This window comes from Sminthopsis crassicaudata, chromosome 2, assembly GCF_048593235.1.
Source record: "Sminthopsis crassicaudata isolate SCR6 chromosome 2, ASM4859323v1, whole genome shotgun sequence".
Classification (NCBI taxonomy): Eukaryota; Metazoa; Chordata; class Mammalia; order Dasyuromorphia; family Dasyuridae; genus Sminthopsis; species Sminthopsis crassicaudata.
The window spans coordinates 215,179,762-215,207,578 of record NC_133618.1 but is presented as its reverse complement, the minus strand read 5'-3'; the positions used below and the strand labels follow the sequence as shown (position 1 = coordinate 215,207,578).

Sequence of the window (27,817 nt, the reverse complement as noted above, 5' to 3'; positions counted from 1 at the left end):
ATGGCTGCATGACAAGTAAGGGCTAGAGATGGAAGCTAATACTTCAGTCCAGTGCCTGATTCACGATGTCATGGTGCCTTTCTACATGTGAAAATAGTTCTCTATACATGTATAGAATGAGTTTATTAGGGGATTTCTGAAGGATGTGATCTTCCCTTCCTACTCTCCCACTGCCCAGTTTTCTGGCTATGCGACAGATTTTCTATTTATTGTTTAATTTATCTTGGTTCAAGTGATCCAACTCAATTCAAATATTTATTAGTGAATGAGATGAGGTAAGATTTCTCAGGAGAGTTGTGAAAATCAAGTAAGGCTTCATTTTCTTCAGAGTTAGAGTAGGCCTGAAGGACTCTGAGCATTGATCCAAGGGCATACCTAAGTCCCCTTCTTGCTATCCTCCCGTGACATTATTTTCTCTTTAATTCAATCAAATATGATTGCTAAATATGGGCAACTATGTACTTATTGGCTAAGTTCAATTTCTTGGGTAGCTCTGGAGTTTAGAATGTAAGACCTTCAACCAATGAGAATGATGATCAGTGGTGAGTGGGGTGTTTGCATTAGGGACTATTTAAGTGTAAAACCTGTCCCAGAAGGTGCCTCCTCCCTTCGATTGCCTGCTGGACAGGTGGGATGCCCAATTCTCGGGAGAACGTACATCAAACTTTTGCTTTGCTCCTAGAGATCTCTCCAGCTTTTTATTAAATGGTGACCCCTCACCATTCTAAGCCACACATTAGTATGTTGTGAGAAATGAATATTTCTTTCAAATTTAATACCTGTTACATTAGAAGCAAACTTCTTCCTATTTTCTACTGAGCACTCTGGAAAATGAGCATTATGGAAAATATCTCTTAAAGATTTACCCTACCAGCCCTAAAGTCAGGAGGACCTGAGTTCAAATTTGATCTCAGACACTTAATACTTCCTGGCTGTGTGACCCTGGGCAAGTCACTTAACCCCAATTGTCTCAGAAAAAAAAATTACCCAAGTCAAAATCTAAGCAGACAATAAAAGAAATTCCAATTTTAGGCTAATGGGTATATTCCAACTCATTTGTAATTGCTCAGACAAGTTCTGGAAAAATGTTGATTCTCTCTTTTTATCAAGACAGATGATATGGAAATTAATGTCTTTTTGACCAAGATTTCAGTGACCTAAGTCATGTACTTCAATATAGTTGATTAGTCCCAACTGCTCCCAGCTAGGGGGGCTGGACAAACCCCAGCCTCAGAAGGCTAATAAAAGATGACTCTGAACCTTGAATCTTTGATAATTCCTAATCAGGAGCTGTTTGTCCTTCTGGACTTAGCCCACTGATGAAGATATTTTCTTCTCAGTGTCAACCCATCTTTACAATACTCCTAATAGGACACTGCCCACTAAGAAAGCTGTCTTCTTAGCAAGTTGTCTTCTTAGTGCAAATAAATCCCTTCTTTGCCACAAATCTCTTGTCTGGGGTTTGCGAATTCTTTGAGGGGATCTGCCATATCTACCAGAGGGGATCTCTTACCCTCAATTCTCGCACCTCATCAGTACCCCTAGGGAATACTTTCTCTTTGAAGTACATTTAAACTGTTACCCCCCATCTCTACTGGGGGTCTTTGGTCTAGGAGAGATGCTTGGCCAAATGACTTTCCTTTTATTAATAACCTGCTGGTCTTATTTTTTTTTCTTTATTAAAGCTTTTTATTTTCAAAACATATGTGTGAACAACTCTTCAACATTAGCCCTTGCAAAACCTTGTGTTCCAATTTACCCTCCCTTCCCCTGTCCCCTTCCCTATATGGCAAGTAGTCCAATATATGTTAAACATGGTAGGAATATATGTTAAATCCAATATATCCTGCTGGCCTTATTAATAAAACAATCAAATAACCCAGAAACTATGTCCTCACATTTTTTTAGACATCACATTGTCCAGACAAGAGCAGCAGCATCTATAGAAGCGAAGGGAAGACATTTTTTTTTCTACTTTATATTTACCTGGCAAATCATACATAAAGAGATTTAAGATCTTTTACCAGGAAGATATTACCCAGTGACACAATGCCAATAAGGTACTACATAGTGACACAATGTCAATAAGTGCAGTCCGGTGACACAATGCCAATACTGCTTTCTAGTTCGTTCACACCTTTTCTTTGCTTTCAATAATGGCACAACACATCCAACACTCCTGGAAATGGTGTCCTGCCTTTTATGGATGAGGGAATATCAGCTCAGCTCACAGAGCTACGGGTATCAAGCATCTGTAACTTCTTAGAAATGGGAAGAACACAGGGCTTGCAGTAAGAAGTTATGTCTACCAGTTAATTGTGTAACTCTGGTCCTCAGTTTCCACATCTGTAAAATGGGAAAATAATATTATACTACCTACCTCACAGGAGGGATGCAGATGCAAAGACACATGACAGATTTCCAGGCACTTTCTTTCTCCTTCCCTCCTCTTTCTCTTAGGTAGCAAGGTATAAAATAAAGAAAGATATAAAGGAAAGACTCCTGGACTGGAAGTTGAAGACTTGGATTCTAGTTCCAGCTCTGCCATTGTATGAACCTGGGCAAATTTTGCTTGGGGTCTCTGTCTCCTCATTTAGAAGCGAAAGAGTAATACTAGTTGATCTCTATCATCCCTTCTTCTTGCACATTCTCAGATTCTATGAATATTGCATACCATTGGACTGTCCTGGTGACTGCCCAAAAAGGCTGCCAACCATTGGCTACACTGAACAGCTGTACACACTTCAGTGCTCCTAAATGCTCTAGCCTTTTTGACTGAAATGGAAGTAACTTGTTACTTAAGAACAGCATCCCTAAAAGTATGGTAAGCACCAGTTATTTCTTAGGTGGCTATGGATGCTATCCTGATTTGGAGTTTGGTATATGGCAGTGTTTGACCTCTCCTTTATGAGTAGCTGCAACAACCAACCCCTTAATTTAGGATATAGCTGTCATGTTATGTAGTAAAAGAGCCCTGAATTTGAAGTCATTGGATCTGCCACTTTTCTGTGCTACTTCTTATCTGGGATAAGGCGCTTCAACTCCCTCATTTGTAAAACAAGGAATTTAGACTAGGGTCTGCAGGATTCATTTCAGCTCCATATGTATGAGGCTGTAAGAAAGAAAGAGTATTCTTGATACTTAGAGGGAGAGAAGTAGGGACAAAGTGAGGGATTTAAAAGTGAGAGTCAAAGGGAACACGAATTGTGGACAAAGCTGATGAGTAATTTTTCTTGACAGGGGACTGAGTGAACTAAGGGCATATCTTCCTCCAAAGTCTTAATGATCGAAGATAGAATCAAATAGTTGAATGGAAAATAGAACTGTAGCACCTATTCAGCCAGTTAGGATTTCATTAAATCCATTAAATTAAAAATTCTTTAGTTTGAATTAATTTTCTTTTCTGACTATTAAAAGTAAACAGATCAGAGAAGATTCTGGGAAAATGGTGGAATAGGTTGGTAAATTTCAAGCTTCCCAAATTTCTCCTCCTCTCCTCCCCAGGACAAATTTGCACCTCAGGGCAAACATAGACTGGTGAAAAATCTAGAAGACTTGGGGCAGAATAGGGTCCTATAGGTACAGCCCAAAAAGATCTGAAGAAAGTCCTCAGATGGTGATTAATCCATGTGAAGCGCAAACACCTCTGGGCTAGCTCTATGGAAACATTAAGTGGGGACCCCAGACTAGCTAGGAGTGGCTCAATAAGAACCACAGAGACTTTCTCCTCCTGGGATGTTGGTGGAGTTGGGGTCTGAGTCTGGGGAGACTGAGGAAACCTTGGCTGAGTAGGGATGCCAGGCCCAGCTGGGCTGCGCAGATAGGGCCTGGGCACAAAGGAACCAGAAGGTGAGGGCAGGAGCAGCCAGCCAGGTATACTGCTGGCTGTGGGTACTTGCAGGAGGGGGTAGCCCTTGGTTTGGGGTTCCTGGTCAGAGGGGGGAGCTGAAGGGAAGCTTGAAGCACTACCTCCCCACCCCAAGGTTAGAGGTGCTTTCATTAATACTTCTTATTAAAAAAAAAAAAATGAACCAACAAGGAAGAAAGAACTCCACTATGGAAACATACTATGGGAACAGGGAAGACAGGAGTTCAACTTCAGAGGAGAACACTTTAGTAAAAAGAACTTCTGGTCCAAAGAGTAACAAGAAATGGCTCCCTGCTCAGAGAGAACTAAATAGAAGAACTCAAAAAGAGAATTTTAAAATCATATGAGAGACATTGAGGAAAAATGAAAAACAAACTAAATAAAAACCATCCAAGAAAAACAAGATTATGAAAAAAAAAGTTAACTAGAAAAAAAAGGTACAGAGTCTCAAAGATGAAAATAATTCATTGAAAATTAGAATTGGGCAAGGGGAAACCGGTGAAGTTATGAGGGATCGATAAATACCAAAACAGATTATAAAGAATGAGAAAATACAACAGAATGTGAAACATCGTATAAGAAAAATGATAGATCTGGAGAACAGACCACGAAGAGAAAATTAAAAAAAAAAAAAAATAACAGAAAGTTGTAACAAAAAAAAAAGAAAAAAGACATAATAATGCAGGAAATGGATGAATTCAAGAAAATTGTCCTTGAATAAGAGAACATATGGGGAAAATAGAAATAGAAAAAATTCAATGATCACCACTTCAAAGAGATCTTTTGTGGAAGACACACAGGAATAATATTATTGCCAAAGTTTGAAACCTCCAGATCAAAGAGAAAATTTTGCAAGAAACAAGAAAAAAATTCAAGTACATAGTAGTACAATTAGAATTGTACAAGACTTATCAGTAGCTACAATAAAAATTTGCAGGCTCTAGAATCATATCTACTGACAATCAAAAGAACTAGGCCTGTGGCCAAAAATATCATACCCAACAAAATTATTTATAATTTTGAATGAGAAAAAAATGGACACTCAAAGAACTTGCTGATTTTCAGGACTTTTTATCAGCCAAACTCAAACTTAACAGAAAATCTGACATATAAGAGTCAATATCAAAGATCAATTTTAAGGAACTCAACATGGACAAATTATTATTTAACAAATTATTTATGTATTTTTAACATGGGAAATGTATACTAAATGTTTAAGATTCACATCAACAACAGAATAAGCTCAAAGGAAAGATTGGTAAAGTTAAGATAAAAATAGTAATCATGTTATACAAATGAGATGCAGAGGAAGAACAGACACAGAGCCATTAGAGTGGGGAGGAGGGCTCATAATTCTGAAAACCTACTCATATTGGGAATAGGTTCAATAGGCAACTCTACATATTTACCATGAAGCACATAACACCCTTCAAAATTTAGAAAGAAATAAGGGGGGAAAAAAAGGGTGAGGGAAGAGACAAGGGAGGGATTCTTGGGCGGGGCAAAATTAAATAACAGCAAGGCATGTAATGGAGTAGAATTTAATTAAAGAGTTAATAGGAATAAGAAAGACATGGGTGTATCTGGGGTATGCATGTGTATGTATGTATGCATGTGTGTTTATATCTACATATCTACATAAATATGCCTTTTCTTAACTGTAGCTTTCTTGGAGGTGGTGGTGGTGAGAATGAAAAGGAGAAAAAGAATAAAATAAGATATGCAGCAGAAAACTAAAGAACAATTTACAAGGAAATGGACATTCATGAATATAATTTCTTTTACTAATGCACACACACACATATATATACTTTCTTTATCAGGTGATGTGTTGTTATATATTTTAAATCCTCCTTGATGTTCTACTGGACAATAGCAATGTTCTATTTTGTTTTGTATTCCTTTTCTGCTTTTTTAAAAAAATTCTGTTCTGTTTTTTCAAATTAAAAAAAAAAAGATTTTTGCATCAATAGAAAAATGAAAATAATATCAGGGGGAAAAAAAAGTAAACAGATCAGGAGAGATTCCTGAGCTATAGCTTTGATGTGTTTGAGGTTCAGCAACAAATGATGAGATTGATGTAACAATTGGCACCGATGGCCATTAGGCCTCCTCTTGTTTATGGAAACAACCCCCCCCCTACTTTCTGAAAAATTTCTTTAACAAATTAAAAGAATGGGGAAATAAGATCCTGGGTGGTTAGGTGGGTTTGGCAGAGAAAGCCTGAAGTACTGATAAAATTACACCCTGAGGCAAGCAGGAAAAGGTACCGAAGGGGATCTGTTCAACCTAGGACTTGAATAACCCCACTTTGTGTGTCTAATCGTGGCCCATACCATCTTTGCTGAATCCTTTTCCGTTAGTCCTCTACAACCTTCTCCCTGGTACTTTCTTCCCATCCCTTCCCTCGTGCCTCATGGTATCTTTCTCTTTACCTCATGGTGTTTTCCCTTCTAATAACTTTTTTAAAAATAAATTCTTCTTATAATTAACTCTTTTAAGATGCTAAACTTCCCTATGGATTTAGTCTGCCAGGCAATGGCATATTCCCACCTCACAGAATATTTCCCTTCTCTTAGTGAATTGTGAGTACTCCTAGGGAATCCATGTTTTTCATTGTTAATTGTTATATGAGGTCCCAAATCTATTTCATATTCAGCATTCCTGGGGTCGAATGTATCTCTTCATTTTGTCTGTAACCTTTAATAAAGTGACCTAAATAAGTGACCTTTTGGGCAAAAAGAATGACCATTGTGAATTTGTCACATGTTTATTTCTAACTAGGAATTGCTATCCTGATCTCATCACTGTGTTAACTTTACCTTACAGTATAGTACATACTTAATCTTTAACTTTATCTTTCATTGAAGAAAATCTGTTTATTTTCATGGTATAGGATTTAATATGTCTCCATTTTAATTCATTTTGTGACTTTTTCTTAAAGATATTTTGTTTATGCCTTTGTTATATAGATTAAGTGAGAAAGACAAATTTGCATTACATAAAAAATGCTTTAGGTAGAGCTTTACAGAATAGTTCATTTAGGTCTAGATCTATCAGTATTTTCCTAGTACTTTTAAAAGGAAAACATGCTAGTCTTACCCAACCTATGTCTTCTGATAAGTTTTTTTTTCTATTGACCTATTTTTTTCTTTTAGAAAATACTTTTTCTTCCTTTTTTCTCTTCATGTCCATATCTAAAATAAGAGACAAAAATGTTCAGCCTCCCACCTTTCCTACCTCCCACTCCCATAGCCCCCAAACAAAACAAAGCAAAACAAAACAAAACAAACAAAACCTCCAGTGTACCTTAGGTTGTTAGGGCCTACTCACAAGATTTAGTTTCTAATTAAGATGAAATTGCCCTAGCAATCCAGCTTTTAGGTCAAGACACTTTGGTTCTTTCTTATTGCTAATTAGCTGCTCGGTGTTTCCCTCAGCCTTTACAAAGAACAATCAATCACCACACAATAACCTCCCGGCCCCAGATAAAGATCATTGGCTGGCTTTTCCCTCCCTTGGCCTAGTTACAATCCTTTGAGATTGCAAAAAGATTTTACTCCATTCTTATGTGTTTCTTAGAGAATCTTTTAGGCATAACTTTAACATATATAAGGAAAAAAACATGTAGTTCTGGGGCACACAGACCCACCATTTCTTCATAGGGCTATAAATAATGAAGTTTTCTGCTGCTCTTGTTTGTGGTAAAATCTAACTTATTACCTAGATGCAGAGAGAATCACTATCTGGAATTTTCTTTGGGGACTGAGTTGTTTTCAGATAACACAGTTCACTTTCACTCATTTCACTCATTAAATGACATTTAACATGCCATTTGTATAAATAGGTTTCTGGAGTTTACTGATGGGTATAGCTGTCCAGAGCCTGTGACTTTTTTTTTAATCTTAAAATTAAAAGAAAATATAATTTAAAAATAGAATTGGAAAGATGATGAATAAAGGATTGAATTCACTCAGAGAACTGTTTGGTTCATTAACTACTTGCCACATGTGAGTGACACATGAAGTTGTTGAAGAGCCAGTAAGTTCAAAAGTCACCTTATAAACTTGCAATTATTTCATCATGAGAGATCATCCTGTGTGATGCTTCTAGCAGTTAAATAGGCAGAGAAGCAAATTTCCCAGACTTCAAAACTAGGAAGGGCCCTCATCCTTCCACCATACCCTGAACAAATAGCCATTCAGCTCTTCTGGGAAGAACTCCATTGATGGGGAATTCCCTACTTCTTATATAAACAAACAAAAAAAGGGCTAGGACTCTTCCCTGCAAGTTTTCTGTGTGCCTTATTTTTTGCACGTACTGAACACATTGGTAGGAAAGGATAATCCAGGTTTATGTATGAACTGTGATTGCTGCTTTTGCTCATATGATATGTTGTTTATGATCACTTTTGTCATATTGTTAAGTAGATGGTTATGGTTATGTTTAAAATCTAACGGTGTCATCACTGTGATTTGCGTTGGTTTTGTGTACATGGGAATCATTGGAGAGAGTTCCAGAGTCATAGTGAATAAAGAGAGCATATTTCACCATGAGAGAGATGGATAGTCCTTGGATGCTGAAAGAGTTTAAGTGCAGCCACATGGTGGTACTCTTTATCTGGAAATCCAGACCTGTCCTTGTGAGGGCCAGTTGGAATAAGCAAACCAGACCAGAAAGTGGGTGGGTGGCCAACACTGTGTGTGAAGGATTACACTGAGGGTGTCCATACCAGGCATCCCACACCTGTGTTATATAAGGCTTGGCATTTAATTTTATCCTATTAAATTTAATCCAACATTTTTATCTGCCAAGATCTTTTTTGTCACATTAATTTTTTATGCCTTGACCTTCAAGGCAAAAACTATTAAGGTAGAAATATTTAAACAGATAAACAGCTGTAAGAAAAGAACAAGTATACACTAATATATTTGAAGTGAGAAAAATTTCTGGATTTCAGTCACAGAGTTTCAGCATTGGAAAGCAAGTCAGATGCCATGTAAATGAAAAAGAATTCTTTCTCCCAAATCTCTGACCAGTGGTCCTCTAACCTCCAAGTGAAGAATTTTCTTAAAGAGGAACCTGTTATCTTCTGAGACAACCCTATTTCACTCAACTGTTAAGAAATTTTTCTTTATGTTTAGCCAAAATCTGTTTCTTTGAAATATTCACACCCTATTATTTCCTCCATCTTCTAGAGCAAAGCTGAATAACTTTAATACCTTTTCTTCTTTACATACTTGAAGATTGCTATCTATCATGTCCTTCCCAAATCTTTTCAATGTCAAATAACCCAAGTTCTTTCAACCTGCCATGGACTCTTGTTTCCACCAGCATTCTGGTCATCTTTCCCTGGATATGCTATAGTTTATTAAATCCTAAAATGAGTGCCTATAAGTATTTTTACCTTTTTCTTTGTTTCTCTGTTATTTTTTTCTTTCTCATTTTAAAAAATCTTGATCTGATTTTTTCTGGTACAACATGACAAATATGGAAATATGTTTAAAAGGATTGCACATTTAACTTATATCAGATAGCTTCTGTCTTCTGGAGGGGGTAATCAGGAAGGGAGAGAGGAAGAAAAATTTGGAATATAAAGTCTTACAAAAATGAATGTTGAAAATTATCTTTATATGTATTTGAAAAAACAAAATATTATTAAAAAATGGAGTGCCTAGAATTGAACCCAATTGGTGTGACTAGGGCAGCATATTGTGGAATTATCACTTCCATAGTTCAAGCACCATATGTCTTTTAATGCAGCCTAAAATTGAATTAACCTTTCTGACTTCCTCCCATGTCACTCTGTTGACTTAAATGGAACTTAAAGACTAATAAGTTGTTAGGCCTTTTCATAGGGATCACTGTCTTTCATTTTGTATTTAACATGATTTTTTTGAACTCCAATCTAGGAGTTCCTATTTTCCTTCATAAAGTTGCATTTTATTAGATTTTGCTCAACATTCCAACCTATTCAGATAAATGTCATCTAACATACTATCTAATCCTCTCAACTTTGGATCGTTTGAAAATTTGATAAGCATTCTATCAGACCTTCATCTAATAATATTCAATTAATATAATAATAAAATAATATATCATTGTAATTCATTATTTTGCATATTATCATATTATATTTTTATAATAACATAATGTAATACTCTTATAATAATACAAACATTGAATAGTAACAGAGGTGAGAGCATAGGTCCTTTCTCCAGGTTCATTCAATTTATTAATGACAATTTTTTGACTTCAGCTATTTAGCAACTTCCAAATTGACCTAACCAGGCTATCACTCAACCCACACCTCTCCATTTGTCCAAAAGGACAAAAGGATATCATGAAAGATTTTGTTGGATATTTTGGAGAAATACAAGGATACAGTGTTTACAACATTCCCTCTGATCTAGAGTCTAGGAACACTGACATTTTTTTGGTAGTTTTTAAAAGATAATGGAGTTATTCTTCCACTGAAAGAGACTCTCTTACTATGGAAAGGCTTCAAGTACAGATAAGGAAATCTGTGTGTTCTGTTTAAATACCAGACTAGGTAACTGCAGAGAGCTAGATCATAACTAGGGATGGGTAACTGGAATTTGGCCAGGGCACTGAATTGATTCAGAATCCTTCAGCAGTATAGAAACAACTGATCTAGTTACCTGGTAAGCAGGAATAATTAATTAAAATAGAAAGTTATCATATGATAGCCTGGAGAGCTCTCCCTGTCCCTTCTTTGCTTCATACTGACCTGCTCCTCATTATTCCTCTGGAAGTGCTCTTTCTGTCATTTTCCTGGGTGCACTTTATCGTTCTTTATGGGAAACACAGAGAGACTCATCTTGTGGAACTTGGCTTCCACAAGGAAGAGAAAGTTGCAGTATCTGGTTGGGGAGGGAATTCCTCCACGGATTAAATTTTGTGTCTTTTGAAGTTTAAGTAAGTAATAAATATGTTAATTATCTTTCCCTCAGGTAGATACTTTAGAAAGTAAAAATAGTGCTAAATAATTGGAGTTGATCTAGGCTAATCAAGAAGAATCAAGAATAAATATAGAGAGGGTAAGATTTTGGTCGTTGCTAATCATATTCCCAGACACACAGATATTCATGTTTTAAAGTACAAGAAGATAAAGACTGAGATCATACATTAATACATAGGAAGCAGAGAATAGGGTTAGAAGGAAGCGAATGGGTAGGTAGGAGAATATACCAAGAGACAAAAAAGTCATCATTTGAGATACTAATTGCCAGAGCTGTAACTATGGCTAGTGGTTAGGCTTTTATCCAAGGTGTCAAACTTAAAAGGAAATTACAACTCTTGAACTGACTTTTAACAAGTAAAAGCAACTGAGGTTAGCCTCTAATTTGCAAGAAATAAGAAGTTCTAAAGTGAAACTTCTAAAAGCTGATCACAGCCCAATTGAGTTCTCTCCTAGACAGCCTTTCTCCCTATTTCTCTCCAGCATCTGAAGCCTGGTTGATGCTGTCTCCCCAGGAATGTCTTGGGTTACTGTCCCTAGCACACAAATTTCTGGTTACTACTCTGTTATCTAATGTTTAACTTACTTGGATCTCCCTTGGATGCTGGTTCCACAGATTTCATCTTTAATTCTTCATTTGGCCTTGCTCCTGGAAACATCAGTAAGACTTTTGATTACTTACATGCAAAAACAGCATCTGACCTCACCCGTGGAAACAGGACAATAATAACACATTTGTGCTCCTCTTGGTGGCTCTTGGCAGCCCACTCAGCTCTTTCCTCCCATAACATAGCTGTCTCTTGCCCCAGGAAGCCATCATGCTAAAATGGAACTCCAGCTGAGAAGAACTCATCCTTTGTGGAGATTAGAGGGAGGCACTGAACATGATGGCTGACTGTTTGGTCCCACACAGAAAGGAGCTCCTCAACTAGAGCTTTACTGATCTTTTAGGATTCCAAATGAGACCACAAGAGACTTCAAGGGGAACAGCAGAGAAACCAAAGTCAGTGCAAGCTCATTCACTAAAGCTTTCAGAAACACACACTTTGAGTTCTCTGATTATTTTTGCAAAAAAAAATGTGACTCATTTTTCATTTAAGATAAACTTGCTAGCCTGCTTCCTCCCCTGCCCCATTTTTAAAAAATGCTTTCTTTATAGGCCCACAAATATTTTTTTCAGTCAGGGTTCCCTTCAGTAAGGATCTTATCAATGATATTAGACAATAGAGTGGATTGAGGAGTCACATGAGGAAAGTTCAATTATATGGGTGGAAAGAGAAACATGTTCCACACCAATCCTCCCACCCATCCCTGACTCCAGATCCTTTAGAAATTATTCTAGCTGGGACTTCAAAAACTTAACACTGCACATTTAATTGGAGCTGGTTATGAGATAGAATACAATTTAATTTAAAAACCATTTAATAAAAGCCTATTGTTTACAAGGTGCTGGGAATTTTAAAAAAAAGATAAGAAAAAAAAAGTTTTTGCCCTTAAGTAGTTCATATTCTCCTGGAAGGAGATTAGAATCTTGCTCTTGTGAGGAAGGATGAAGCAATGGAAGTTGAGGTCAAGTTCATTATCACATGGAATGGAGACCTAAAGTCAAGCTGAAGGAGAACTATGTATAACCCAGCTTTTCTTTTCTTAATGCTCACCAAGCTTCTTCTCCTCCCTCTGGTCCCCAATGAGAATTTCTCAAAACTACTTTGCCTATTTCTGAGATTGCCTGAGAAAAATGACTGAGTTTTTTGCCAAAACTTCTCTTGATTGAATTCCTGACTTGCTCTGCTCTCTCTGGTTAGTGAGATGCGTGAGGGCTCCTCCCTTGTACAAATGTGACACCTGTAGTTTCTATAGTGGCCATAAGATTATAGATTTAGGTTTGGAAACTACCATGTTTTACAGGTGAAGAAATAGGCCCATAGAAATTAAATGATTGTCCAAGGTCATATTGGTAGTAAAATGGCAGAAACAGAATTATGTTCTAGCTCCTCTTACTCTAGAGTTTGTATTCTACCCTGGTGGAAACTACTGGGTTCCTCAGCATCTTACCCAAGATTCCACTTACCTGCATCCAAAAGGGCCAGTCCAGGTTTCCAGGAGCCTGTCTCTCTAGCTTTATAATATAAAAAGAGGAAAATCATTGTTTAAAGACAGAACTGGTAGAATGTATGGAGTTGCTGATGCAGATTAAGGACTATTGTGTTATTCTAACAAATAAATTTAGTTAAAATTTTTTGGATAAGACAGCCTGATGTATTTGGAACTTATTCGGCTCCATTTTGTATTTGAGCTCAGGAGGGAAGGGGGAAAAGACCTCTTTGTTCTGTCTGATCATCTTTTTTTTCCTCCTAAGAATTAGTGAACTCTCCTTTGAGATCATTCCTCACTGAATGTCTTACAGAGTCTTACGCAAACAGAGCTAAACATTCTGTACTTAACAAAATATGTTCTGGATAATACTTCACAGAGAACACTGGGGCAGCGGATAGAGTGTCAGTCAGTGAGACTGGAATTTAAATGTGGCCTTAGACACTTAGTAGCTGTGTGATTGAGATCTCTTCCAATTTTGTGATCTTGTGAATTTTTTTTTTTTTCAGTCACTACAACTCATGAGGAGTACCTATTTAGGCATGGGTGGATGAGAGGGAGAGTGAGAAATAAGCATTTATACTGGATCTGTTATATGACAGGCACCATGGACTTTGCAAATATTATCTCATTTGATCCTTACAACAACCTATTAAAAAGGTGCTGTCATCCCCATTTTACAGATGAGGAAACTGAGGCAAATAGGAGTTAAGTGACTTGTCTACTATACACAGCTAGTAAATATCTGAGTTTGGATTAGAACTCTCATTTTTTTGCCTTCAAGCCTACTGCTCCATCTGTTGTGCTATCTAACTGCCTTGATCAGGATCTGCATTGGGATCTCTCTTGGTAATATTACACACAATACACAGCTTAGATGAAGGACAGGTCGCACACCACAGAATATGATTTAGACTTCCTTCTCCAAAAGGGCAAAGAAAGAAGCATGTTCATTTTATAATTAGCCCCTGGAAATAGCTACTCTTTATTCAGTAACAATTTGCTAAACTAACTGCTGCATCCCCTGAATCTCATTTGTTAACTATTATTCAACTTGCTGGCTACTGGAATTAAAAACCCAAAGAAAGAATGTTTTATATACTGTTCTTCTTAATGTGCTAATAGCCTCAAAATATTGAAGGGGGAGAAAAGACAATTTATAGATCTGTAAATGCTTTGTTTCTCAGTCTAAATTCCACTTTATTTTATTTTATTTGCCTTATTACTCTAATGCCATCTGCTGGTAAAAAATGTTTCATCTTTCATCATGAATAACCCCTGATGAAATTTCCCAGTTGACCCAAGAACCTTGAAAAATCCACTACTCTGGGAGAATTTAGAACCATGCCATTTAAAATCCAGGCGAGGATGATAGTTCTGGGGCTCCCATTTTCTAGGATCCTTTATTTAAAACTTTTCTTTTTTTCAGATAGTGTTACTTCTATCTTGCCTGGAATAATTTGAAAACAAATAAATTTCCTCTACAGGATGAACTCTGGCAAATATTTGGGGAATCGAAACGTCAATTTTCATGCATGAGATTTTAGTTTGAGGGAATCACTTGTATAGTGATCTTAAGAAGGAATAAAATTTCTTACAATCTCTCTCCAGTCATCCCATAGAGGTAATGACTAAAAGGACAAAGAGAAACTATACATTTGTAATTTAGGATGGATATACTTAAGCCTCTAGAAAAGTCCAGGAATGGTCACTTATTTGTAGTTTCTCCATTTTTTTTTATTCAGGTCTAAAATAAATTCCAGTGACCCTGTATTTTCCAAACTGGTTTCCAAGTATATCTTTTCTACCTGGCTTCCTCACTCCGTGTTTCCTCATGAATGATGAATTTAAGATGGGATGATGGAGATCCAGGAGGCATAAGAGAAAACTGAGAAATGCCAAAGCCAGAGAAACAAGTAGCAACAGAACAGAAAACGTGAGTCAGGTTAAAAGAGAATGAAATTATGAGAAAGAGAGCCCTAAACCGAGTGGAACAGATGTTGGAAGAATCAGTGTGGACATGTATAATCTCTATCAAATTGCTTGTGGTCTCAGGGAGTGGGGAGAGGAGGAAGAGAGAAAATTTGGAATTCAAAATTTAAAAAAAAATGTAAAAAATATCTTTCTATGCAACTAGGGAAAAATAAAATAATAATAAAAAAGAATCAGTGTAGAAACCTAGACTTTGGAAACTTAGAGATAGCCAGAAATACAGGAAGTTTAGGATGTCACAGGGAAGACAGACTATCTTATGAGGAATAGCACCAATTAACAGACAGTTGAGGTATGATAATCAAACCTGTCATTATGCTTTAAAGGAACCTTTTGAGGATGTGATTTTTTTTTCACTGTGAAGGGGGAACAAGACTCCAAGTGATAGTAGCTCTGAAGTTATGGGTAGCAGAGAGCCATATGGAGAGAGAAACCATTTGCATATGTCTTTATTTGTTGTTTTTGTTAGTTGGAAATTTATTTATTCAATAATTTTAATACTTATTCACCATATTAAAATGAATAAAAGGAAATGTCTTTAGTTCATTAAATAATCAACATTAATTGAACTGAGGGTGGAGCTAGAGCTAATTAAAGAGATGCCCATTTTATTAATTAGTAAGACATCATTCAATCATGCCTTTGTATTGAATTAGCACTGGGTATGGTCAAATTAAATACAGCAATAAGTCAAGTGGCAGGCTAAGAAGTACCCCTCTTAAATGGCATTGACCCCTATATTGACCCTTTCTACATTTATTATATTGAAAAGTCATGCATATATCTCATGCATTGCTCTAACAAGCTCTGACGCTCAGAAGGAGCTTCCCGCGTCCATCTATCTGCTGAGACAATCCCTGAAGACAGAAAGGGCTGATGACCCTGTGAAGAAAAGGATGATAAAAATGCAGAGTGAAGGCGACAGAGGCACCTGCCTTGAGAGGAATGGTCGGAATGGCAGGATCAGGGTTGGCCTCCAGGATCCACGGACATGCTGACTGACCACTTAGTTCAGTGAGGCACAGGCAGCCCGGCAGCCTGGCAAGCCGCTTTTAGTTCCTGCTGCAGTTTTCTCTCATGCAGTCTGCATCCATCGCTAGGTGAGCAAGCCGGCCAGAGGTGGGGAGCAACATCAGAGTCAGCTGTGGTCCATCTGCCAGCTGCATCCTCCATACGGCTTAAACTGCCGGGGCTGGCCTATCCACGAAGCCCTGTGTACACAACCTCTCACTTGGATCCCTGCGTCCAGCATGGCTAATGCCAGCGCACACAGGATGCGTATGGCCACCATCTGCCCATAAAATCTGGACAAAATGTCCTTTTGGGAGTGAATGTAGCTGGGTCGAGATGGCAGCCTCAAAGGTCTGCCTCAGCTGGAGCCCCATTTCACAGGACTTGGGGTCTCCATGGGGCCCTTGTTCCTTTTTCCCAGTACTGAATGTGGCCACACTAAGCTCAGTCTGGCAGTACTGTCTGAGAGCCATGTCACCAGGAGGGGGGTGATTGGGGGAAAGGGGTGAGCTTGTGGTTAGATTTAAGATTGGAAACTATGTCTTCAAAGTTTTTGTAAATTGACTGATGAATTAGAGGCTACCTATTGCTAAGATGGGAATATCCACACCTGAATTTAGGAAGATGTGATAATTGTTTCTTCATACATATAATTCCATGTAAATACATGTAAATGTATTTCAAATATGTAAATATATACATACATGTAAATCCAAGATTTCCTCAAACTCATACTCACAGGTTATAGGTTAGATTCCCTGGGAGTGGAAGGCTGATAAGGGGCAATATAGTGTTCTATACTCCAAAACTATAACTCATAAGCCCCTACCAGTGCTCTTATCTTTAATAATCAGCCAGTAGACACATTAAGCTCAAATGCAAAGGCATTTATTGAGATGGCAAACTAAGAACAATAGTAATAAAGAAATTCCTTGCTTAACGGAGCACACTTTCCGCCAAACACTCTGTGTCAGTGAGAAGAGCGAGCCCACACAGGAGTACACGAGGCACACACATAGGGAATATATGTCTAAGGCAGCTCATGCCTATGGAACCTCAAGGACCTAATATCCTCTCTTTTTGGGTGTGTATCATCCTATTGTTTTCCCCTAAGCACAACAACTCTACAGGCAAAGCCATTCAGCTGGGCTCTAGGAGAATGCTCTTCTCTTTAGCTGACTGCTGACTTCCAGGGCTAATATTTTCTTAATTGCTAGTTAGTTTTCTTTTCTGCTGCAGACACCTATACTGTTTCAGAACTATTTTGACTAATAGTTGAGGTTTGATAATCCTCAATTCCAATTGTTCTAATAAATTTGTTTGCTGCTGTTCAAATAGCTTTGCTATGAAATGCCATGTTGTCTTCCTCTGTCGCCCTTTGGTAAAGGAGAAAAAAAATAGTAAAATATGATTCTCTTTCAAGAGTTGAGCTCTTCCTCCTTAGTTGAGTCATTTCTCTGCTGCTTCCAGTAGTTACATTCTTCAGACTTCTCTTGTCTTGACTGACTCCAGAGGCAGCAAGTTTGCCTTTTAAAAATCAGGGGTATAACTCATCCCATAGCCAATCAATAGTTTTTCAGTTCCATAAAGGACAACTGGAGAATTCCATACCTCAAAAAGGCCACCAACTACAAGTCTTCATTATGATCATGGTGTGAGAGTATCAGAGGCCATGTCTTACTTGTATTGATTGAGGGGACTGGAGAAGAGAATATTGGGAGGATTTATGATACTGTTCTTTAAGTATCTGAAGGGTTGTCCTGTGGAAGAACAACTGGATTTGTTTTGTTTGAGTCTAGAAGACAGAAATAATTTCAGAGAGATAGTTTTTACTTTAGGTAAGGGAAAATTTCCTAACAATTAGAGTTATACAATAATACAATGGTCTGCCTTCAAAAGTGGTGAGCTTCTCTTTCTTGGGGTTCTTCAGAGTGACTCTGTGGGGAATTTTGTAGGAGAGATACTTAATCACATGTGGTTTAGACTAGATGACCCTGAGTCTCTTTCAGCTGTGAGATTCTGTGAATGTGAATCATGGGCTAATGTGTTCTGAGGGAGAGAGACAGAGACAGAAACATACAGAGAGATAGAGATAGGGACAGAGACAGAGACAGAAAGAGACAAAGAGAGACAGAGACAGAGAGAAACACAGAGAGAAAGAGACAGAGACAGACAGACAAAGACAAAGACAGACATAGAGACAGATGGAAAGAGAGAGAACAGAGAGAGAGAGATAAGGGATGGGATTAAAGAGAGATCAGAGATCAGAGACAGAGACAGAGAGACAGACACAGAAAGAGACAAAGAGAGACAGAGGCAGAGAGAAACACAGAGAGAAAGAGACAGAGACAGACAAAGACAGACAAAGACAGACATAGAGACAGATGGAAAGAGAGAGAACAGAGAGAGAGATAAGGGATGGGATTAAAGAGAGATCAGAGATCAGAGACAGAGACACAGACAAAGAGAGACAGACACAGAAAGAGACAGAGAGAGTGAAAGACAGAGACAGAGAGACAAAATAGAACTGAGTTGCAGTGATAAGGAACACAGAGGAAGGTAGAATCTGGGGAAAAAAGAACTGAGAGCAAAACAAAAGGACACAATCATAGCCTAGTTAAAGAGGTACCCAAGCAGAGCTGGTGACATATGGAGCCATGATTCTTGGGAAATAAAAGACAGACTCAGCATGAGGCAGATTGGAAAATAAGAGGATGGGTCCAATCCTTAAAGTCAGGATTCATCAATGGAATGAAAGACGGAGGTTCTCTCTTTTTCGGTCACTTGCACTTTTGCCTTTTCCCCAGTGTGTGATCAGAGGGTCCGTGTATGAAACTGATTAGACTTTGATGCTTGAGTTCTATGGGAAGACCCCATTGCCCCCTTAGTTCTAGAAGCCAGCTTGGAGGGTGACGAGGGCAGAGGTTGTCAGGGGTGAGGATCCAACCACCCAAGCTAACATGAATTCGATCAACATTCTTAAGCTTCTGAGCCGACAAGAGATTTTCCTTTCTCTGTCACACTGAGACAGAAAAAAGCAAAGATATTTTCTGGAGGTTAAAATCACTTCATACAACCAAAGAAAGACTCAGTACTTAACACAAGATTGCACCACAAGGGGTCATCCTTGAATGCGTAGGAAGGAGTCACAGGGAGGTGCAGTAGAACAGTTCTGAAGTAGGAATTTGGTTTTTTAAAACTCTTAGGAAGTTTCAGATGGTAATAATATGATTCAGTATGGAATAATACCAATTACCCAGATTGACGACAGCTCCTATTGGGTTCTGGAAGGCTGTTACTGATTTTTGTCATTGGATCCGTGGGTGAGTTGAAAGGGAGAAGAAGAAAATCAATTTATCTAAACTAATGGACTGATTTCTTCTCTAATTCTCCTTTTTCTTATCTTCCTCTAATCTGCCTCTATTATAATTTCCCTAGAAGTCAGTGGAAGAGTCTGTACTTTTGGTAGGGATGCAACGTAGAAACTTGGTTAAAGTTGGATTGGCCCAAAAAAAGGAAAGAAGAGGGTTCTGTGGTCTGGAAAAACATATAGCCTGCTTGGGCCCCAGATTTCTTCCCCCAAATGACCTCAAAGTGACCTGATTCACTTTAAAGAAAAATCAAATAATATATTCTAAGAAGGCACATTTGATAGAAGATTAAGTTCCATCTCTAACCTAGGGTTCAATGGAACTGACCTTACCATTTTGTCTTATGATTTAATTGGTATAAGCTCCCAATTAGGAAACTCCCTTTAATGCAAATTGATACTTGCTTTGCAATTTCTAGTCTTAAAGACTTGCCTGGGACACAGAGATGTTTAATTGACAAGGCTAGGATCAAATAATCAATATGCATCAGAGACAGAACTTGAATCCAGAACTTTCAGACTCCTAGTCCAGCCCCTCTTTTTACCAAGAGACTGCTTCACCAAGGCCTGACATCATGGCACCGTGTTTATTATCAACAGTTTTACTGGAAAGTGAGCTAAAGGCCTTACCTGGGTGGGCCTGAATGATACTGCGGTTGCCTGCATAGGCTGCAGTGGACCTGAATCCTGTAATAACAGAGGACTGGTCAGTGCATGAATTAGAAAGGAAAGTTCTTTTTCTCATTCTCTCTTTGCTCCAAGCTAACCAGATATTACTAAGATCAGAATCACAGAAGATATTTGTCTGGGGGCAGCCTGAACTTGCCTAGGAGAAAGCTTCAATGTGAAGAAAATAGTTTCAGTTCAACAGTGGGTGAAAATTCTAGATAATAATTTCTGCATTTCACAGCTGTCAGAATAAACTTATTTCACTAAATTACTCTATTTCTTTTGACATCATTATACTTAGAACAGTTACCCTAACTGTGCCAATTGCAGAGGAGGTTAAAATAATCCTTCAATAGAACATGTCGTTTAACATTTAGCAATTTTCTTAAATAGTATTAACGTGTTATTGATGCAGATAGCATTAGCTTACAAGCCTTTTTAAAGGTACACAATAGATTAGTGCTAATTAAAATGTGAGAGAATCAAGCAATCATTAGAATTCAATAGAAGCATTTTTTAAAAGGTGATGGATGCCTTAGAAAGGGAAAGTAGGACTCTTGTGGGGACAGTCCAGCCATGTAAAAATAAGATTGGGGTGGGGGAGAGCCAAATTTCCATGAAGATAAGATAAAGAATGTAAGTAGAAAGGGGCCATAAATAAAAGTTATAATAGATGCTAAAACAGATATTTTGTAGGTACATGTTGGAAAAAGGGAAAGAGAAAAGTTTGAAAAAAGAAGAAATAGTTGGGAAAGAAATGAAAGGGCACAATACTTCTTATATATTTAAAAATGATAATATCCATTGACAATTCTAGTCAGATCACAGGGACAAATTAACATTGATTCCTATAGGTGCGAATAACACATCCTAGGTTTAAAGTAATTGTAGTAATAAAAAGAGAAATTATTACCTACAAGTTGTCTCTCTTTAGGGAGAATTTTTACAGAAAAAGTTCCCTATACTTTAGAATATAAGCATTTTATAAGTAGTTCATATTTTTAAATCATATTTTATTGGGGAATGGCTCTTAGTCTTATATAATTCTTTGTGCATATTAAAAAGTCAGACCTTTTCATTCTAATTTTTATGTCATTAGATTTGTTTGTGCAAACATTTTTAAATTTACATAATCAAAATTTTCATTTTCATTTTGTATGATCCTATCACTTGTTAGTCATGAACTCTTCCCTATTTGTTGATCCAAAAGGTAATTTCTTCCTTCTTTCTCTAATTTGTTTATGTTTTAATCATTTATATCTAAGTCAAGTGTCCATCTTGAGCTTATTCTTATACATAGTATGAGAAACTCATCTAAATCTAATTTCTGCTACACTGCTGTCTAGTTTTTCTAGGAGTTTTTGTTAACAGAAGGATAACTATTGGGAAGAAATTTTCTATAAAGGAATCAATTTTTGAGATGTACAAGGAATTTGTTCAAATTATATAGGATTAAGAGCCATTCCCCCATAAGCATATGATCAAAAAATATGAATAGACAATTTTCAAAGGAAAAAATATAAGCTATAAATAATTATATTTTAAAAAACACTTCAGATCTCTATAATTAGAGAAATGCAAATTAAAGTAATTTTGAGGTCCCCATTTCATATTTGTCAAACTGGCAAAGATGACAAAAGAAGAAAATAAAAAATGCTATTGGGATTATGGAAAAACATGTATATCATGGTATCCTGGTACATCTATGGTAGAACTATAAATTGGTCTAGCTCTTCTGAAAACAATTTGAAAATATACCCAAAAAAGGTTAGCAAACTATATATTGCCTTTGATCCTGCTATACCATTATTAGGTCTATATCCCAAAGAAATCGAAAAAAAAGGGAAAAAGATCTACATGTACAAAAATATTTATACTAATTCTTTTTGTAGCTGCAAAAAAATTGGAAAGTAAAAAGGATATTTTCTTACCAGGGAGTAGCTATACAAATTGTGGCATGTAAATGTAATGGAATTATTCTGCCATAAGAAATGATGGCATACATAATTTCAGAAGAAACTGGGAAGATCTCTAGGAACTGATACAGAGCAAAGTAAGGTGAACTTTAGAACAATTTTTCCAGTTATAATATCATTATAAAGAAAAACAATTTTGAAAGATCTTAGAACTCTTTTGTTCTAAAAGAATAACTATGTGACTCATCTACTGATAGGAGTTAATGAGCTTAAAATGCAGAAAATGACATACATTTTTTGAATATGACTAATATGAAAATTTGTTTTCTTGGACTATATACCTCTGTATTGAGAGTTTTGTTTTTGTTTATATTTTTGGAGAAATAATTTAACTTAAAATACTTAACTAAAACACAGAAATAATAAACTCTTAAAAAAAAGAATACTTTCCTCACTCACATCAATGAAGATAACTTAATGAAATGCATGTTGCTATTTTGAGCTGTTTAACATTTTTTCTAAAAGTATCAGATATTTGATTAAATTTGCCTATAATTAGCAATGGAGTTATACATGATTTAAGATGCAGGTGTGAAAGAGGGTTAATGGAAGATTTATTCTATGAACCCCATTAAATTTTATATTTCTTTACACTTCTACTTTACACTTCTATCAAATGAACATCATAGGATATTTAAATCTATAGAGGTATTTAGAGTTTAGCTAATCTTCTCATTTTATGGAAGACAAGTCAAGATTCAGGAATGGGAAGTGATTTATCCTAGATCACACAGATATGACCAGAGGATTACAGGACTTAAGAGGTCTTGTAGCATAATTTCCTCATTATAATTTTACTCATTGGGGAAACAGAGGCCCAGAGAAGGAAAGTGATTTGTTGAAGTAGTAAATGTGGAGCCAGAATTTGAATCCAAGTCTCTTCTGCCGACAAATCCATTATTCTAACTACTGAATCAAAAGTCTTGTGGGAGAATTCTTTGAGTTAGAAATGAAGTTTTTATAAGTTTGTGTGAGTGAGTGAGTTCGTGTGTATCTGTATGCTTAAATTTTAATTTCCTCCTTCAATTATAGCAATTATAGACCTTGTTCTGAATATTTGTCCAATACTTTGTAGGTCAGAATACAGATGGCTGCTGGACAAAGATGAAGAAGGAACATTGATCAGCCCTGATGCTGTTGTCCAAAGTCCTGTTACCAAGCCAGAAATAATAGGAGTTGCCAGATTGGAAGTTACAGCTTCAGGTTTCCACCTTTTCCGAAAATAAGCAAGACTTTAATTTGCAAGTCTTCAGAACTTCCTGCACAGGAGAATATCCCAAATTCCCACATGTGGATTTACATCCATTTTATGAGACTGGTTATCCTCCTGGGAGACAAGAAGAGGAGGCAACTTATAAATATGTCCTTCATCATTCAAGAATCTTTGAAAGAATTGGGCACTCCAAAGAAATTGATGTATAAACTGTAAATTCCACATTTGAATGTTCTTGGCTAGGAACCCTTTGACCCTGAGCAGCCTGCCTCTCTTCAGTGAGCTGAGTCAAACATAATTAGGAAGGTAAACTAGGGAAAAAACACCTTTCTGGAATATGAATTCTGAGCTACACCACTAACAGCAGAAACAGACTTAGGATTATATATGTTTTGACCCTTTGGTACTTGTTTCTCTCCATGTATTTGGTTGATGGAGAATAAACTGTATTAGGCGTCCTCACGCAGTCCTAGAATTTCGGATCCTGTGGTGACCTTGAAGATCTGTAAACCAAACCCCTCATGTGGCAGTTGAAGTCTCAGGGTCCAAGAAATGACTTGTCTAAATTAATTATCAAGCTGGGACTTAAACAAAACATCCAGACTGTCAGTCCAGTATTCTTTCCTCTGTGCCATAATGCTCCTCTGTTCAGATCAAATGCTCAAGATTAAAAGGTCTGATTCTGATAAAGTTTCCTTAGGATCTTTGGACTGATTGGCTTCTTGCTAGCTGGATTCAGGGATAGGTGCTGGGAGGAGGACTTAATAAAATTTGAAATATTGATTGGATATAAGTATAATTAATTTTGATAAATCAATTAACAAGCCTCTATTAAAGCCTTATTGGGTGCCAGGCGGGCACTGTGTTAAATGATCAGAATGCAGAAGACAGAAACATTCTCTATCCTCAAAGATCTCATGTTTTAACCTTAATAAAGGTACTGCAAGATACAAGCAGAGTAAACAGAAAGTAATCTTACAGGAGAAGGTCCTAGCACAGGAAAGATCACCATGAAAAACTGGAGATTAGTTGAATCCTGAAGGAAGCCAAGGGAGTCTAAGAGGTAAGGAGAGAGAACATTTCAGGCATAAAGGGCAGTCATTTTAAGGGAGATAGAACGGAGCTCTATGCGCAAAGAACAATTAGGATAGCTGCCTTGTAAAGATTGTAAAGGGGTATGAAGTGTAACAAGGCTTGAAAAAGAGAAAGAAGCTGGTTTATGAAGGGCTTTAAATACTTCATATTTCAATGGACTTCATATTTGATCCTGGAGGTAATAATCACTGGATAAGGAATAATTAGCAATGGACCATCAAGTGGATCCTTGATAGGGAAAATCATTCCTTGAGAATCTTTAGAAATGGGAAGATTATCTATTCACAGTGGCTAAGGTACAAGCCTATGAGGAAACTAAAGGGTAACTATATAGAAAGTCTTTTTACAGTCTCTACCCTTGTTATAATTATGTTTCATTATATTAGGTGGATTTTTCTCCCATGTATTTTCTCATTACATAGCAAGTCACTTTGTCTGCCTCAGTTTCCTTATTTGCAAATCGAGGATAATAAAAGCACCTCTCTCCCATAGTTGTTGTGAAGTGCAATTTGTAAAGCACATAGCATACATAGTACTTTGTACACAAACAGGCTTTTAATAAATATTTATTCTACGGATCCAAATTGCCCTACAAAAAAGGAAATTAAGGCAGGCTCTGAGCCAATAGCACTTTATTAATGTTATTATTAATTAATTATATGACCCCTTTTCATGAAGTAGATCTCAGATCTTCCTCACAATCTGAGATGCCCCCTTCCTCCAGGGCCTCAGTTTTATAGTATTTAATTTTCAGATGATATAGATAAGGCAAACTAAAATGAGCTTTAACAAACAAGCCTATGAGCAGATCTTGACAGACTTATTTTGACCTTTCAGGAGCTCCTTCCCAACCTGATGAACAGACCCATGAACTGGACTGATAAACAGATATCAAAACAGGATCACTTGGTTAAATATTAATGGCTTTCTCCTCATATTGGGCAATAGAGAGCTGATGAGGGATATAGGGACTATATAAATAGCTGAGAGACTTTTTGTGTTTATGAATCATCTCTGGCATGCTGGGATTGGTCACCATAACAAAGCACTGTCAAGGGTGGAAGTCCTTTCCCTGTGATTAAGCAGGGTGGAAGTCCTTTCCCTGTGAACTTACAGTAGTTAGAATTTGAACTCAGATCTTCCTGATTCTAGGCCCATTGTTCTATCCATAGTGCCACTTAGCTGCTTGAGACATTTTTTTAAACCAATTTTATTTTCAGTTCACAGGTCTGAATTTATAATCAGTATCTCTTTGGAATCATATCAAACTACTTAATGCTGATTGGAATAAAATAGGGATCCAATCAATCCTCTATCACAATTCCTCTCTCAATCTCTTTCCTATATATTAAGGATGTGGTAGATAATAGATATAATAATAGTAAAGACAAAGTAATCAGAGAAGGATGTGACATATCAGAAAGCTATATTTTTCTAAAGGGCTACTCTTTGAGGAAAAGGGTTAATTAAAAAAACTTCTAGTAGCCTTGAAACTTGAGATATTTTCAACTGAGACCTGAGGGAAATAGCAATTTCACAAAGGAGAAGCTGTAAGACAATATCCTAACCACTAATACCATAATACTAGTGCTAGCCTTTGAATATAGTATTAAGCACTGTGGTATAATTTACTCTGCCCCAGGTTTCTGCTTTGTGCATATTATTTAATAAAATAGGATAGGGATAGGGACTCAACCTGTAATTTAATTGGTTTGGGGAACTCTCAGATGAGGAAACATCTTCACCAATGAAGACTGACATCTTCTTCACAATTTCTAGTCTTAGAAAGTTGCCTAGAGCCCTGAGGGGGTTGTACTGCTTGCTCATTGTCACACAATCAGTGTATAGCAGAGAAAGGTCTTCTCAGCTTTGAAGCCAGCTCTTAATCTACTATAGCACAGCGCTTCTCTTAAAAATTAATAATAATAAAGTTAGGTACTATCAGGCTCCATGATCTTCACACAAGGGATCTCCTTAGTTGCAAAAGAAAGGGAGCCTTCTACCAGCTAATTATACTCCTTGGACCAGTCTCAGACTCTATAAAGTGAATGAACTATACAGATTTTAAGATTGTTCCCTTGATGCATGAAAAATCACTGTCATGTGAATTAAAATGTATTTATGCAAAATCTATTTTTCCTGCCCTCCTTTCTCCCTCATTTTAGAAAACTAAGCCCATAGCCTACCAATTGCCTTTATTATAATTATTATTATTAATTAGCTTTGTGACTAATGACAAGTCACTTAGATATTCTGTGCCTTAGTTTCCTTATATGTCAAGTGAGAGCTTAAACCAGATGATGTCTGAAGCTTTCAGCTCTAAAACCATAGTCTTATGAGCTTGATCTATTCTACTGACCCATGTCTCTGATCCTGTGGCCTGCAGGCTGAAGTCTGGCAGTGATGGCGGAGGTGGACATGGTGGTGGTGTCCAAAGGGGTCCATGGGTGTGGAGAGGTGCCCACGGCTTCGGCTGGGGTGGTGGCAGGCACTTGGGTGGTCGTAGTTGGCAGTGGCGTGGTTGAGACAAGGATTGCAGACTTCTGAAGCTTTGTTGTTTCATCTTTAAGAAAACAGAATCATACCAAGTCTTGAAAAATGTGATATCTGTACTGCAGTAGTGTTAATTTCAAATAGAAACAGGGACCATTAATCCTTGGCATTTCCCCATGCATAAGGATCCCTATAAGCTACATGTTGACTTAGTTTTAAAATATGATCTTATCTGAGCTTTATTATATTTTTACTTATTTTGTTAGATATTTTCCAATTATATTTTAATTTAGTTTGTGCTGGTCTTGGGAGTGTTGTGGATACATGTAGACAAAGGGCCATGTGTCTGGTACTTCTGTATACCTGGTATATTGGGGAACTGCCAGATATCAAATTGACTAACTGGATACTACAACACAAGGAACTCTATGGTTGATCCAAGGAACATAAAACACAGTCCTTGACCTCAAGGCGACCTTAGTTGGGGAGACAACACATAAATACATAAAAAGTTGTTTTTTCTGTTTTCAGAGAAGAGTAATAACATCATGGCTGATGTCTTAGCTTATGCGTGAACTGGATTTAAGGGAGGCAACATGGCACAAAATCATTAACCTTAATCTCTTCTCTGAAATCATCAAAATCCAGTGGCAAGACAAAGGTCAGGATAATTGGCAATAGCCCAGGCTGGAGTGGGTGACTTGGGCATCTTCCATGGCTGACAAAGCTCTAAGTATTCCACAGTGACTGCTTTAGCCACCTTCAGGGCTGTTAAAACAAATTATTTTCAACTGCCATCTCACCAGAGGAAGTCTTCACATAACTAGATTAGATATTCCGATTGTTTACTCTCAACCTGGTTTAGCTATCAGCCAATCTGGTTCCACTAGCAGTGGGGCTCCTGCTCAAGCTTTTTGGAGCCACAGGTAAGAGTTGGGTGTCAGATGGACACCAAAGGTGGATGAGAAAAGGACTTGAAAAGTCCTCCCATCACAAGTGCTAGTCCTCCTTGAATATCCCATACATCAAAAGTTAAATAGCAATAGAAGACTAT

General features: G+C 37.2%; 1 protein-coding gene across 3 annotated transcripts in view; it reads right to left on the bottom strand.

Moving 5' to 3' along the window:
* The window catches only part of VIT (vitrin), a 152,159-nt gene that overhangs the window by 34,643 nt on the left and 89,699 nt on the right, over positions 1-27,817 (bottom strand). For 2 of the 3 annotated variants that reach the window (XM_074288180.1, XM_074288182.1), the window contains 4 exons: positions 26,630-26,833; positions 19,948-20,004; positions 12,922-12,969; positions 11,437-11,499 (listed from right to left, as the gene is read on the bottom strand). In XM_074288180.1, coding sequence (XP_074144281.1) covers positions 11,437-11,499; positions 12,922-12,969; positions 19,948-20,004; positions 26,630-26,833 — 372 coding nt within the window. The remainder of the gene's footprint in view (positions 1-11,436; positions 11,500-12,921; positions 12,970-19,947; positions 20,005-26,629; positions 26,834-27,817) is intronic. The other variant, XM_074288181.1, reaches the window with a different exon arrangement.